Source organism: Melanotaenia boesemani, chromosome 3 (assembly GCF_017639745.1).
Source record: "Melanotaenia boesemani isolate fMelBoe1 chromosome 3, fMelBoe1.pri, whole genome shotgun sequence".
Classification (NCBI taxonomy): Eukaryota; Metazoa; Chordata; class Actinopteri; order Atheriniformes; family Melanotaeniidae; genus Melanotaenia; species Melanotaenia boesemani.
Window position 1 is genome coordinate 1978260 of NC_055684.1, and position 14398 is coordinate 1992657.

At 43.6% G+C, this 14398-nt stretch overlaps 1 protein-coding gene across 3 annotated transcripts in view; it reads left to right on the forward strand.

Annotated features, from left to right (window-relative positions):
• Positions 1-14398, forward strand: part of fbln2 (fibulin 2) — a 167020-nt gene that overhangs the window by 13742 nt on the left and 138880 nt on the right. For all 3 annotated transcript variants that reach the window (XM_041981731.1, XM_041981734.1, XM_041981733.1), the window contains exon 2: positions 4776-6569. In XM_041981731.1, the coding sequence (XP_041837665.1) occupies positions 4880-6569 (1690 nt within the window). In that variant the 5' untranslated portion in view covers positions 4776-4879. The remainder of the gene's footprint in view (positions 1-4775; positions 6570-14398) is intronic.

Here is a 14398-nt window from a genome sequence, read left to right on the forward strand (position 1 = left end):
CACTGGTTTATACTGGGATAAAAGCTGCTACACACTGGTTTATACTGGGATTAAAAGCTGCTACAGACTGGTTTATACTGGGATGAAAAGCTACTACAGACTGGTTTATACTGGGATTAAAAGCTGTTACAGACTGGTTCATACTGGGATTAAAAGCTCGTACAGACTGGTTTATACTGGGATTAAAAGCTGCTACACACTGGTTTATACTGGGATTAAAAGCTGCTACAGACTGGTTTATACTGGGATTAAAAGCTGTTACAGACTGGTTTATACTGGGATTAAAAGCTGTTACCGACTGGTTTATACTGAGATTAAAAGCTGCTACAGACTGGTTTATACTGGGATTAAAAGCTGCTACAGACTGGTTTATACTGGGATTAAAAGCTACTACAGACTGGTTTATACTGGGATTAAAAAGCTGCTACAGACTGGTTTATACTGGGATTAAAAGCTGCTACAGACTGGTTTATACTGGGATTAAAAGCTGCTACAGACTGGTTTATACTGGGATTAAAAGCTGCTACAGACTGGTATATACTGGGATTAAAAGCTGCTACAGACTGGTTTATACTGGGATTTAAAGCTGTTACAGACTGGTTCATACTGGGATTAAAAGCTGCTACAGACTGGTTTATACTGGAATTAAAAGCTGCTACATACTGGTTTATACTGGGATTAAAAGCTGCTACAGACTGGTTTATACTGGGATTAAAAGCTGTTACAGACTGGTTTATACTGGGATCGAAAGCTGCTACAGACTGGTTTATACTGGGATTAAAAGCTGCTACATACTGGTTTACACTGGGATTAAAAGCTGCTACACACTGGTTTATACTGGGATTATGAACTGCTACAGACTGGTTTATACTGGGACTAAAAGCTGCTACAGACTAGTTTATACTGGGATTAAAATCTGCTACACACTGGTTTATACTGGGATTTAAAGCTGCTACAGACTGTTTTATACTGGGATTAAAAGCTGCTACAGACTGGTTTATACTGGGATTAAAAGCTGCTACAGACTGGTTTATACTGGGATTAAAAGCTGCTGCAAACTGGTTTATACTGGGATTAAAAGCTGCTACAGACTGGTTTATACTGGGATTAAAAGCTGCTACATACTGGTTTATTCTGGGATTAAACGCTGCTACAGACTGGTTTATACTGGGATTAAAAGCTGCTACAGACTGGTTTATACAGGGATTAAAAGCTGTTACAGACTGGTTTATACTGGGATTAAAAGCTGTTACAGACTGGTTTATACTGGGATTAAACGCTGCTACAGACTGGTTTATACTGGGATTAAAAGCTGCTACACACTAGTTTATACTGGGATTAAAAGCTGTTACAGACTGGTTTATACTGGGATTAAAAGCTGCTACAGACTGGTTTATACTGGGATTAAAAGCTGCTACAGACTGGTTTATACTGGGATTAGAAGCTGCTACATACTGGTTTACACTGGGATTAAAAGCTGCTACACACTGGTTTATACTGGGATTATGAACTGCTACAGACTGGTTTATACTGGGACTAAAAGCTGCTACAGACTAGTTTATACTGGGATTAAAATCTGCTACAGACTGGTTTCTACTGGGATTAAAAGCTGCTACAGACTGGTTTATACTGGGATTAAAAGCTGTTACAGACTGGTTTATACTGGGATTAAAAGCTGCTACACACTGGTTTATACTGGGATAAAAGCTGCTACACACTGGTTTATACTGGGATTAAAAGCTGCTACAGACTGGTTTATACTGGGATGAAAAGCTACTACAGACTGGTTTATACTGGGATTAAAAGCTGTTACAGACTGGTTCATACTGGGATTAAAAGCTCGTACAGACTGGTTTATACTGGGATTAAAAGCTGCTACACACTGGTTTATACTGGGATTAAAAGCTGCTACAGACTGGTTTATACTGGGATTAAAAGCTGTTACAGACTGGTTTATACTGGGATTAAAAGCTGTTACAGACTGGTTTATACTGAGATTAAAAGCTGCTACAGACTGGTTTATACTGGGATTAAAAGCTGCTACAGACTGGTTTATACTGGGATTAAAAGCTATTACAGACTGGTTTATACTGGGATTAAAAAGCTGCTACAGACTGGTTTATACTGGGATTAAAAGCTGCTACAGACTGGTTTATACTGGGATTAAAAGCTGCTACAGACTGGTTTATACTGGGATTAAAAGCTGCTACAGACTGGTATATACTGGGATTAAAAGCTGCTACAGACTGGTTTATACTGGGATTTAAAGCTGTTACAGACTGGTTCATACTGGGATTAAAAGCTGCTACAGACTGGTTTATACTGGAATTAAAAGCTGCTACATACTGGTTTATACTGGGATTAAAAGTTGCTACAGACTGGTTTATACTGGGATTAAAAGCTGTTACAGACTGGTTTATACTGGGATCGAAAGCTGCTACAGACTGGTTTATACTGGGATTAAAAGCTGCTACATACTGGTTTACACTGGGATTAAAAGCTGCTACACACTGGTTTATACTGGGATTATGAACTGCTACAGACTGGTTTATACTGGGACTAAAAGCTGCTACAGACTAGTTTATACTGGGATTAAAATCTGCTACAGACTGGTTTATACTGGGATTAAAAGCTGCTACACACTGGTTTATACTGGGATTATGAACTGCTACAGACTGGTTTATACTGGGATTAAAAGCTGCTACAGACTGGTTTATACTGGGATTAAAATCTGCTACAGACTGGTTTATACTGGGATTAAAAGCTGCTACAGACTGGTTTATACTGGGATTAAAAGCTGCTACATACTGGTTTATACTGGGATTAAAAGCTGCTACAGACTGGATTCTACTGGGATTAAAAGCTGCTACAGACTGGTTTATACTGGGATTAAAAGCTGCAACACACTTGTTTATACTGGGATTAAAAGCTGCTACACACTGGTTTATACTGGGATTAAAAGCTGCTACAGACTGGTTTATACTGGGATTAAAAGCTGCAGCACACTTGTTTTTACTGGGATTAAAAGCTGCTACAGACTGGTTTATACTGGGATTAAAAGCTGCTACACACTGGTTTATACTGGGATTAAAAGCTGCAACACACTTGTTTATACTGGGATTAAAAGCTGCTACAGACTGGTTTATACTGGGATTAACAGCTACTACAGACTGGTTTATACTGGGATTAAAAGCTGCTACACACTGGTTTATACTGGGATTTAAAGCTGCTACAGACTGGTTTATACTGGTATTAAAAGCTGCTTCAGACGGAATATACTGGGATTAAAAGCTGCTACACACTGGTTTATACTGGGATTAAAAGTTGTTACAGACTGGTTTATACTGGGATTTAAAGCTGCTACACACTGGTTTATACTGGGAATAAAAGCTGTTACAGACTGGTTTATACTGGGATTAAAAGCTGCTACACACTGGTTTATACTGGAATTAAAAGCTGCTACAGACTGGTTTATAATGGGATTAAAAGCTGCTACACACTGGTTTATACTGGCATTAAAAGCTGCTGCAGACTGGTTTATACTGGGATTAAAAGCTGCTACAGACTGTTTTATACTGGGATTTAAAGCTGCTACAGACTGGTTTATACTGAGATTAAAAGCTGCTACAGACTGGTTTATACTGGGATTAAAAGCTGCTACAGACTGGTTTATACTGGGATTAAAAGCTGTTACAGACTGGTTTATAGTGGGATTAAAAGCTGCTACAGACTGGTTTATACTGGGATTAAAAGCTGCTACAGACTGGTTTATACTGGCATTAAAAGCTGCTGCAGACTGGTTTATACTGGGATTAAAAGCTGCTACACACTGGTTTATACTGGGATTTAAAGCTGCTACAGACTGGTTTATCCTGGGATTAAAAGCTGCTACAGACGGAATATACTGGGATTCAAAGCTGCTACAGACGGAATATACTGGGATTAAAAGCTGCTACAGACTGGTTTATACTGGGATTCAAAGCTGCTAAAGACTGATTTATACTGGGATTAAAAGCTGCTACAGACAGGTTTATACTGGGACTAAAAGCTGCTACAGACTGGTTTCTACTACTGGGATTACAAGCTGCTACAGACTGGTTTATACTTGGATTAAAAGTTGCTACAGACTGGTTTTTACTGGGATTAAAAGCTGCTACAGACTGGTTTATACTGGGATTAAAAGCTGCTACACACTGGTTTATACTGGGATTAAAATCTGCTACAGCCAGGTTTGTACTGGGATTAAAAGCTACTACAGACTGGTTTATACTGGGATTAAAAACTGATACACACTGGTTTATACTTGGATTAAAAGCTGCTACAGACTGGTTTATACTGGGATTAAAAGCTGCTACAGACTGGTTCATACTGGGATTAAAAGCCTCAGCTTCTACAGGATGGTTTAGAGAAAAACACCAAAATAGTAAAAAAAAACTTAGATTCAAGGGTTTATCTGCTTTTAGTCTTTTCAGCAGTATGACTTCAGGACTAATTAAAGCACAGATTGGTCCACATTTGTCGGGATAATCACGTACATGGCAGAAACATAGCAGTACTACAGGTTCCAGGCTTGATCCAGACAGTCTGGATGATCATTCAGATGTGTTCCCCAACTGATGTAAGCAAAGACAATGGAGTTTTAATCTTAGAAACATCTGGGACACTGTGAAAGTTGGACTGTAATGAGTTCAGCTGCAGAGCCAGATGGTAGTCTGTTTTGTTTTGGAGAGATAATCACTCTGTTTGTCTTTCTGTCTTTGTGTTGTGCCTTGCAGAGTACGGTTGATTCACATCGGCAGAATGCTCCAGAGTCCTTGAATAACCAGACCTTCTGTGTCGGACCTGACCTGCTCTGACTGTCATAGGAACACCAGGTGTCATGGCTCGACCCGAAGCATCTCTGCTGAGGTGTGGGCTGCTTTTTCTCTACCTGTCTGTCTACTTGTGCCAGCATGACTGCACGGGGGTAGACTGTCCACTGCTGGACAACTGCATCGAGGAGGTTCTGGAAAATAGCGCCTGTTGTGCTTCGTGCTTACAAAAAGGATGTACATGTGAGGGTTACCAGTACTATGACTGCGTCAATGCTGGGTTCAAGAATGGCAAAGTACCTGAGGGAGACTCCTACTTCGTTGACTATGGCAGCACTGAGTGCTCCTGTCCTTTAGGAGGAGGTCGGATAAGTTGCCAGTTCATCAGCTGTCCCGATTTACCAGCCAACTGCATCGATGTTCTGGAGCCCACAGATGGGTGCATGCAGTGCGAACGCATTGGATGCCTTCACCATGGGCAGAAATACGAGGCTGGACACTCCTTTCATGCGGACCATTGCTGGCTCTGCCACTGTCCTGATGAAGGGGGGGATGTAATGTGCTCCCGCGTTCCCTGTGATTCCCAGAAAGTCTATGAGGGTGGAGAGGATAAGATATCTGGCAGGCTTGATAGTTACCCGTTTGATCAGAACAAGTTCTCAACAGCATCTCATGAACTTCCGAACGGGCATCTTCCACTATTCAAATTACCACCATCAGATAAGGAGGAGTCAGAAGACAATGATTATACTCCTGTCGACTTTTTAGACACTTATCCGCCATTTATGGTGCCTCCTACCCAGTCCTCCACCTCCTCTAAGAAGGTTTCATCTGCATCCCAAGACTCCGCCAGACCTGATAGAGCTCCTGTCGTTCCAAGCTTAAACGTACCGGCCAAGATGGAGCTGAGAGAGCAATATGGGGTTCATGACCATCCAACAGAAAGAGAGGAAATGTCACAAAGTCCTTCGAGTGTAGAGCAAGGCACTGTTGGTCCACATATAGATGCCACTACCTCCTGGCAGCTCTCACAGAGAGTTTCGTTTGGTGATTCGAGTCCACATCCTGTCTCAGAGAATCCATTTCATGGGCAAAGGAGTTTCGGAAGTGTCATTGTTCCATTAAACCAAGAGTTTAAAAGTGAAAAAGAGCCTGAAAAATATCCTGATGTGAATTCAGAAAGTGTAATCCATCATCAGAGAGGCGGTCGGATGAAGACACAGAACCAAAATGCCTCTGATAATGTGACACTGAGCCCTTTAACCAATCAGATGAAAGCTACAGAAGCATCATCGAATCAAGAAAAAGGATCTGAAATAGCAGATATTCCTCTGTACATGCTGAGAAATGCAGAGACTTTGCTTCATTCCCAGTCAAGTAGAAATGATCCTGAGGAACTGCATGAACCAGATGACAAAGAAATACTGGAGGAAGATGAGACAAGAGACCAGGAGGAAGAAATACCAGGAGGACATGGAAACGACGTTCCCTTCAGGATCAAATCAACCCCACAGAGCAGTGATCCCACCAGCAGCTATGAAAGGATCCCACCTGCTCCCAGCACGGCTTCACCGAGGAATCTTGAGAACTGGGAGATACCCGAGGCCTATTTTATCACCACCACCAAATCACCATCAAAGGTGAAACTGGATGAGAGTCTGTCCTCAGGAAAGCTGCCTCATGGTGGAGGCAGGGAGGTGGTGGACAAAGACCACGAGGGCAGCCATCGACAAGTTTCACTCCTCGCACCTGAAGGAGGTGAGTCAAAATGGCTGACAGCTCAAACTGTCATCTTTAGAGCAGAAATACTACTAACAGTGGAAGTATCTAGAGTTTGCATCACAATAGTGGAAGTAACTAGAGTAAGCATCATAAGTTATTGGGCAGGGGGAGGTGGTTGCCCCAGGGGCCAGGATCCAGGGTGGCTGCGCTGATGGGGGACTGCTTGTTCTGGGGGATGCCCGGTCGGCCGCATCTGGGTGGGAAGTGATGGGGGGTGGCTGGGGGTGGCAGTGGGGGCCGGATTTGGGGATCACTGTCCTCTGGTCCCCCAGGGATGTTTCCCACAGTGCATGGTTGGAGGGAGGGGGAGGTGCTGGGGAATGAGATTGGGAGGCTTGTATGCTGTGTGTGTGTGGAGGAGGTGTGTGTGTGCTAGAATGAGCGTGAGTGTGCAAGGACATAGGTGTGTATGTGGGGGGCCGTGGGTCTGGGCTCTACCGCTGTCCTCCTCCCCCTCCTCTCATTCCCTGCTGGGCATGTGGGGGGGTGGGTACCTTCTGGGGTCGGTGGCGGCTCATTGGCTGCGGTCCCCGGGGGGCGGCCTCTCCTGGCCTGTCTTGCCCTGGGGGACTTCCCGGGGATGCCACCAGAAGCTCAACATCCACAGGGAAGTTTGCTTCCCTCTAGGCTTACATCCCCAGACCCCTCTTCTTTCCCGCTCTCTCGCTGTCTCACACACACGCAGGCCACGCGGGGTGGAGCGGAGGGGGTCATTTAGTGGCCCCTTCGGATGCACCCCGTGGCGACTCGCCTCTTAATTTTAATTGCACTTAGACACCAAATCATACAAAACACACAAACAACATCTGGGGGGGGGGGGGGGGGGGGGGGGGGCACTTAGGTGGCCCAGCTCCCGGCACATTGCAGTCACTGCCCCTCAGTTTTGATTGTAAACATCACACACTACATAAACAGTCAGGAGTGGGGAGGGAGAGGGTAATGGGGACCTCTCACACCCCTGTTCCCCCTGGGTGTGGCTGGGGCCGGATTGGCTGCGTTAACGGGCTGCTGGCCCACTGTGGGGGGTGGGTTGCTGGGGGTGGTGGTGTGGACCGTGCTTGGGGCTCGCTGCCCTCTGGTCTGCCTGGGGTGTCCCCTATGGGGCATGGTGGGTGGGTTATGTGTGACGTGACTGTGTGATGGTGAGTGTTTGTGGGTATGGCACAGGTGAGGGTGTGAGTGTGGGGTTATATGGGGTGCAGATTGGAGTAGGTGGGGGGTGGGGGGAGGGGGTCGATGGCGCCCTGGTTCCCAGGGTGTGCGGCTGGAACATCAGGATGTGTGCTGGCCTACGCCGGGTGGCTGTCTGGCGGGGCCTGGTCCTCCTAGGCATGTTGCGGGCCATCTGCCTTTGGGGGGTGGGGCGGCTGCCTCTGGGCTGCCCTGGGTGGCCGGTCCCTGGCGGGGCCGGCGGCTGCTGATCTTGGCCCACTGGGACCTGTGCCCCAAGACCGTGGGGGGGGCTCTTGGTGGGGCACTCCTCTGCCACCCTTCAGGTGGGGCTGGAGTTGTCTTCATGGTGGGGTAGCTTGGGTTGGTGCTCTGGGGCTGCTGCTGAGGGCCCGGGTCTCTGGGCTACCCTGGTCTGCCTCTGACCTCCGTAGAGGTGTGGTCGCATTTGCACGATCTCACTCACCACTCTTCATCACTGATCCCTCCTCTTCCTCATGCTCTGCATGCTGGTTGTTGTTGTGCTGCTTTCATGATATGTCTTTTTGATTTGGTTATTATTTAAGAACTCTTAACCGCTGGCAGCTCTGTTTTTCTGTAAAAGCCGTAGGAATCTTTCTGGTGTGTTCATGTACAGGTGTAACAGTTTGTTGTCTGGTGATGGTGTGGATTGAAGGGTCGTTTCCTTCTGTCTGTGATCTTTTTGTCTCCTTTCTTCTTTCACTTTTGCTTCGTTTTGCTATTTTCCTTCTTTTTCTGTCCCCTCCAGTCAGGGCCAGCAAGATTACATAGATTCCATGATTCAAAGTGAATAAATAAATAAGTTAGTCAGGTTATCAAGAGGAACCTTACCCATAGGCCTCCCCTTGACAGAGCAAATTTGTTCAGCACGATACAGCAACCAGATTATCATCCTGCTGCTATGATGCTGGACAGGACAAGTTAAAAATGAATGAATGAATGAATGAATGAATGAAGCTAGCTTTAGCATCACAATAATGAAAGTAGCTAGCATTAGTGTGGCTTGCCATGTGGATTGCTGCCCGTTTCAGTTGCACGACATCAGGAGCTCAGACCAGAGCTCAGAGAGATGATAAAACACATCCAGGTCACACACACACAGAAATTAGAGCAATTATTAAAGAATTCTGCTTTAAATCACGTCTGTTTTCTGGCAGGAATGTCCCGTATTTTATTCATCATGTCTGTGGTCTTGTATAAATGTTCTCTTTGTTTATGGACAGTATTTTAATGCTGAGATTTTGCATGATACCTTTTCTTTATCTGCCAGGTTACATTCTCTTTTTTATTCTAATTTAAATGACACATACTTCACTAGCACCTCATAAATCACAATTATAGCTTTAGCTCTGGGAAACATTTCTCTAATGCGGTCTAACATAATGGCCCCATTTTCAATCCTTCATTAATCATTTAAATCCATATCTCCAGTCCTTTGTTGTATAAAGTTGTCCTTCCAGAAGATTTCTCCTTTCTCTATTCCTGACTGAATACCGAGATATGCTGTTCGTTAGATATGCTCTGATTGGAGACAGTCGCAGGTCAGCAGCTATCAGAACAGGAATATAAATAGCGGACTCACAGTTTGTCTAGACCGGGAGTCCAGCAGTCACACCAGCTGCCACCAGTCCTCACCCAGCACCCCTGCAGGAGATGGATGAGTACTAGTAGGAGAGTCTGGATATTATCTGGACATGTGATAAGTTCTCTGTAGCCTCCAGCTTTTAAGGACTTTTCATTTTAGATATGTTTCTTGGATGGAGAGGTTTTAATCTGAAAGTGTAGTTTTCCGTAATCCTGATGTTTGTGGTGACCATTAACCCTTAAAACTCTAAACCTTTTATTTGTAGGTCTGAGCCGCCTGTTTTTCTCTTTCTTTTTCTTTTTCTTTTTTTTTTCTTTTTGGTTTTAGGCCAACCAAAACAATAAAACATAATTTATTACTAACAGTACTTTGTAAAACTTATTTTAAATGTGTCAAAAATATTTATTTATCCTTTAAATCAAATACTTTTTCCTCATTTCCAGTTATTCCTGCTACTATTTACCTGCTATCCTCACTAAACCAACTCCAGCTCAGCTGCTTTGTGGCGCCACCGTGCATCAGAAACGTCTTCTTGGCTTTATTCCAGCCATAGAGGAGCATTATTTTTCTTCTTTTCACACACACATAGAACTTTCTGCTCACTGGTTGATCTTTGGCTGCTCCTGATTGGACGTTACCGTCAATCTAAGCTCTCTGATTGGTGGAAAGTCTGACAGGAAGTGGCTTCATCATCATGTCCAGGACATAATTAATGCAAGTTTTCAGTGTATCCCTGCTCCTAAACACATCTGACTCAAATGAATGAGCTATTGTGGAGAAATGTATAGGCTGTTAAAACCATTTCATTTCAGTAAAGAAATCACAATTTACTCCACAGAGTTACACCCTACAGTTCCTGAGAAACTGATGATGGTAAAAGTGACAGACCTCGGGTGATCTGCTGGACTTTTAAAGGCTAAATAAACACGTGTGATCAGTGTCAACAACACTTTCAGTTTGTCTGTTTACAGCAGAGACAGTGAGGAAGTGAAACATCTGTTCTTGCGCACTGCCATGTGGCTGCAGACTGAATGAGCACGCAGAGAAGCATCATAGTCATGTACTCAGCTGTTTGAATATTTGGCCTGAATGGCTCCTCTCCGTGCATTTCACATGGGATTGTTGTACAGGCCGTTGCTGACACCTCTCAACTGGATTTAAAAGGTGTGTGCAGACTAGAGCGAGACAGCAGCAGATCCAGATGTTGGTACCTTGAAGGGTTTACATACTGACAACTCTGGCTTTGCTGTAGACAGATACGAGCATTTAGCACAGAACTGAGCACAGATCTGTGCCTGTAATGTGATGCCAGGATCAACAAGCGCTTTTCATTTCAACTCTAAGACATAAAATGACTTCCCCCGTAAAAGATATTTATTGATTCTCTCATTAAATATACCAAAGCTTCACCTGCTGGTTCTGAAGAACTACAGAACAGGAAGAAAAAGCTAAACACATAAATCTCTTTCCAACATTGACCAGGATTGTCTTGCTTTTAATTTTTTCTTGTAAACTTTATTTATTTTCCTTTCAACAAGGAGTCACATGACAGCCGAGACTCTGCTGGTTCCAGAGACGTCTGTCTCATCACGGTGGGACAGAAACTCTGGAGCTAGCAGCCAGAACCAGAAACCAGGTCTTACTGTTGCTGTTTGTGGAGAAAAGTTTGATTCCAGCTCTAAAAACTCAGAAGTGTTCTCCTGTGACTCTGCCTTTGCAATGAATCGAGGTTCTGCTTAGAACCTGACCGATATGGATTTTTTGATGCCAATTCCGATATTTGGTAGAAAAAAATTCTGACAACGATTAATCGGTTGATTTATTTAAGATATGTATGAATAGAATAACTTCTTTATATTTATTTTATTTTAAATTGGCATGGTGAACTTCTTTTCATGTAGCTACCAGCTGTACTGAGGAGCGTATCCTTAGATTTAGAGCTCAGGTGTTTTCTCTGTGAAAGCAATTGCTGGCAGAACATTATTTATGCAGCCCTGTGATGTAAATTTTCTCTTCTCCATGACTTTCTGGGCCATGAAGTCATGATTCATATGAACCAGAATAAAAACCAGAGATGTGAAAACATGTCGTCTTTAACAGAGTAGCATTTAAACATAAAATGGTCCCAGATAGTCTGGAACTCACATTCCTCCACAACACCACAGCGAGCCGCTGCTACAGTAAAACCAGAGACCAGAAAACTAGAGGGACGACCTGACGTAGCTGCAGATGGAGTAATGTTCGTTTTCACTTTCCTCCTCTCTGCTTCACATCCACCCTCCTGAAATGCTGATGGAGGCAAGAACCTCGTTCTGGACTCTCAGGTATTGTCTACATTCCTAGGATCACTTAACTCATTCCTCACTGTCTCTGCTGTAAACAGACAAACTGAAAGTGTTGTTGACACTGATCACACGTGTTTATTTAGCCTTTAAAAGTCCAGCAGATCACCCGAGGTCTGTCACTTTTACCATCATCAGTTTCTCAGGAACTGTAGGGTGTAACTCTGTGGAGTAAATTGTGATTTCTTTACTGAAATGAAATGGTTTTAACAGCCTATAAATTTCTCCACAATAGCTCATTCATTTGAGTCAGATGTGTTGGAGCAGGGATACACTGAAAACCTGCAGGACAGTGGCCCTCAAAATCCAACTTTGGACATCCCTAGTTTAGGTGCTCTACAGAGGTTTTCCAGGTATTTATATCCTGGAAATAATGATGAAACCACTTCCTGTCCAACTTTCCACCAATCAGAGAGCTTCATTTGATCAGGAGCAGCCAAAAATCAACCAGTGAGCAGAAAGTTCTATGTGTGAGAAATTCAATGCAATTATTCCATGAAAAAACAGAAAATTTGCTAAAAAAAAAAAAAAAAACCTTCATTATTTATCAGTGTTGTGCCTGGAGAAGCTCACTAAACAATCGTTCATAGACTCATTCATATTCTGGGAGAATGTGATCTGAACGTTCTGTGTTTCTGCCTGATGAACGTCGTGAGCTCATTCTGCCGTTTGTGAAGGCCGTTCTCTCACAGTTTAACTTTGTTCAAGAGAGAGCCAGATTTCCATGGAGCCTTCCAGGCAGAATCCCGGCTAAAACACATCGTAAACAGGCCTTCATATATAGGTGAAAACCACCAAATCTGGCAACACCAGCCTCCACTGAGCCGCACTGCGTCATCAAAATGCGAAACATGGAGGATTAAATGTCGCTAAAAACAACCTAAAGATGTGGCGACGGCGGCTGAAGCAGATCCTCGACCAGCCAGATCTATACCGGCGTCCAGCAGCAGCTCCGGTGGCTTCATCTCCAGCTGGAAAACCTGGATGCTGTCGGAGACCTGCAGCCTTGACAAATGCAGACATGTGGTCTTCATGTCTTTCTTTGTTTTCAACTTCTTCATTTGGGCTGAATTCTGCACGTTTATGATCTTCTACAACTTTTCTTTGGACAAACAAGTCAGAAAAAAATTCACATTCACAATAAATTGAAAAGCAACTTAATGAAAAGATAAATAAAGTTGAAATGTTTTGCACTTTGAGTACCATCCTTTGTTTCCTAGCTCAGCCTGGTTCCTACGTCGGATAGTTTAATAATTCCTCATTATAAAAAGACCATTCCAGCCAGTTTTCCTCAGGTTTTTATCCTGTAGGAGTGAAAGCTGCTACGAGCGTGGACTGAATGGATGGAATAACAGGAACGTTCTGGAGGGTAATGGCTCGCAGCAACATACTGGGGAAAAGAACTATGAACGAGTTCATCTGGGAACTTAGTTAAAAATTGTGTGTGAACCGAACTTTGAACTAGTTCATGTAGAAATTGAACTTTCACAACACTGTTAGTTATTATAACTATATTTAAAAACAATAGTTAGTTCTTTAGCATGTTTAGCTATGTATTCAGAGCCATTGTGGAAGGTCCAGAGACCCACTTCCTGCTCCGGAGCCACAGGTTGAAGACCCCTGATTTAGTGTTTGAAGAGCAGAATTTACGGCATTTTCTTCAAATAGCAGCAGGCCTGCTTTTAAATAAAAAAGGACATTTTTCATGTAACAACAGGCTGGAACTAGATGATAACAGGCTCGTCCCTCATCTGTTTGGAGGCTGAGCTTAATCAGCTCAACCTTTGATAAGATAATGTCATTTCACATCATGTGCCATGTTAAATTTATTTGATGTGTGTCAGTGAGTTTTCTCAGAAATGAGGCCTGGTTGTTTCCTTTGTAGCACAAGCAGGAGGAAAAGCTGAGAAAAGTTACCAGTCAGAAGGAGCAGCAGCAGGTAAACTGTGTTTTCTCCACATGGAAACACCTGGACTGCAGACCAGTGGCTGCTCTAATACCGCGGTGGAGATCGAGCCGGATGGCGCGTCTCTTCAGGCTGCTGATAAGGATGTTTATCTGCAGGTCGTCCCAGTAAAAACCCCACAGAGCAAAGGGCTCATCTTTTATTTATTTTAATCTGGACTCGTGGTATTCCCTGAAAGGATGTAGGGAAACTTTGTCTCACGTTGTTCTGTGAGAAACTCCTGCTGATAAGTTTTCTCATTTGTTATTTTGAACAGTTGGAAGAAAATATCCTAACAAATGAAAACTTTTTCTATTTTCTTTAGTGTTTAGGCATTATGAAAACTGGAACATGATCAGAGTTCAATTTAAACTTGACTTTTCCAGCCCATCTCACACTGATAGGCCTCAGGTGCAGCAATGACTGCTCTACAGGTGACTACATGTGTGCTGTCTTCTTCTATGGTGCCTATAAGGCCTTACAGATCCCATCAAACAAGGTAGGTGCTGCAGTTTTAAAACTTTTTGTCCATTCAGAGACACCAAAGTAAAACCGGTGGCAGCTGCCGTGTATGTGAGAGTAAAAGAGAGTAAAAGCATAACAGCTGTTTTAGTAAAGTGTCTTTTTTTAACCTGTCCTGCATCATGACAGCAGAATGATGGTCTGGTTCATACCCCCCCTCCTCCCCAGCCTTCCCATCCACATCCCACTCCAACTTGGTTATTTTAAGAAAATACTATCG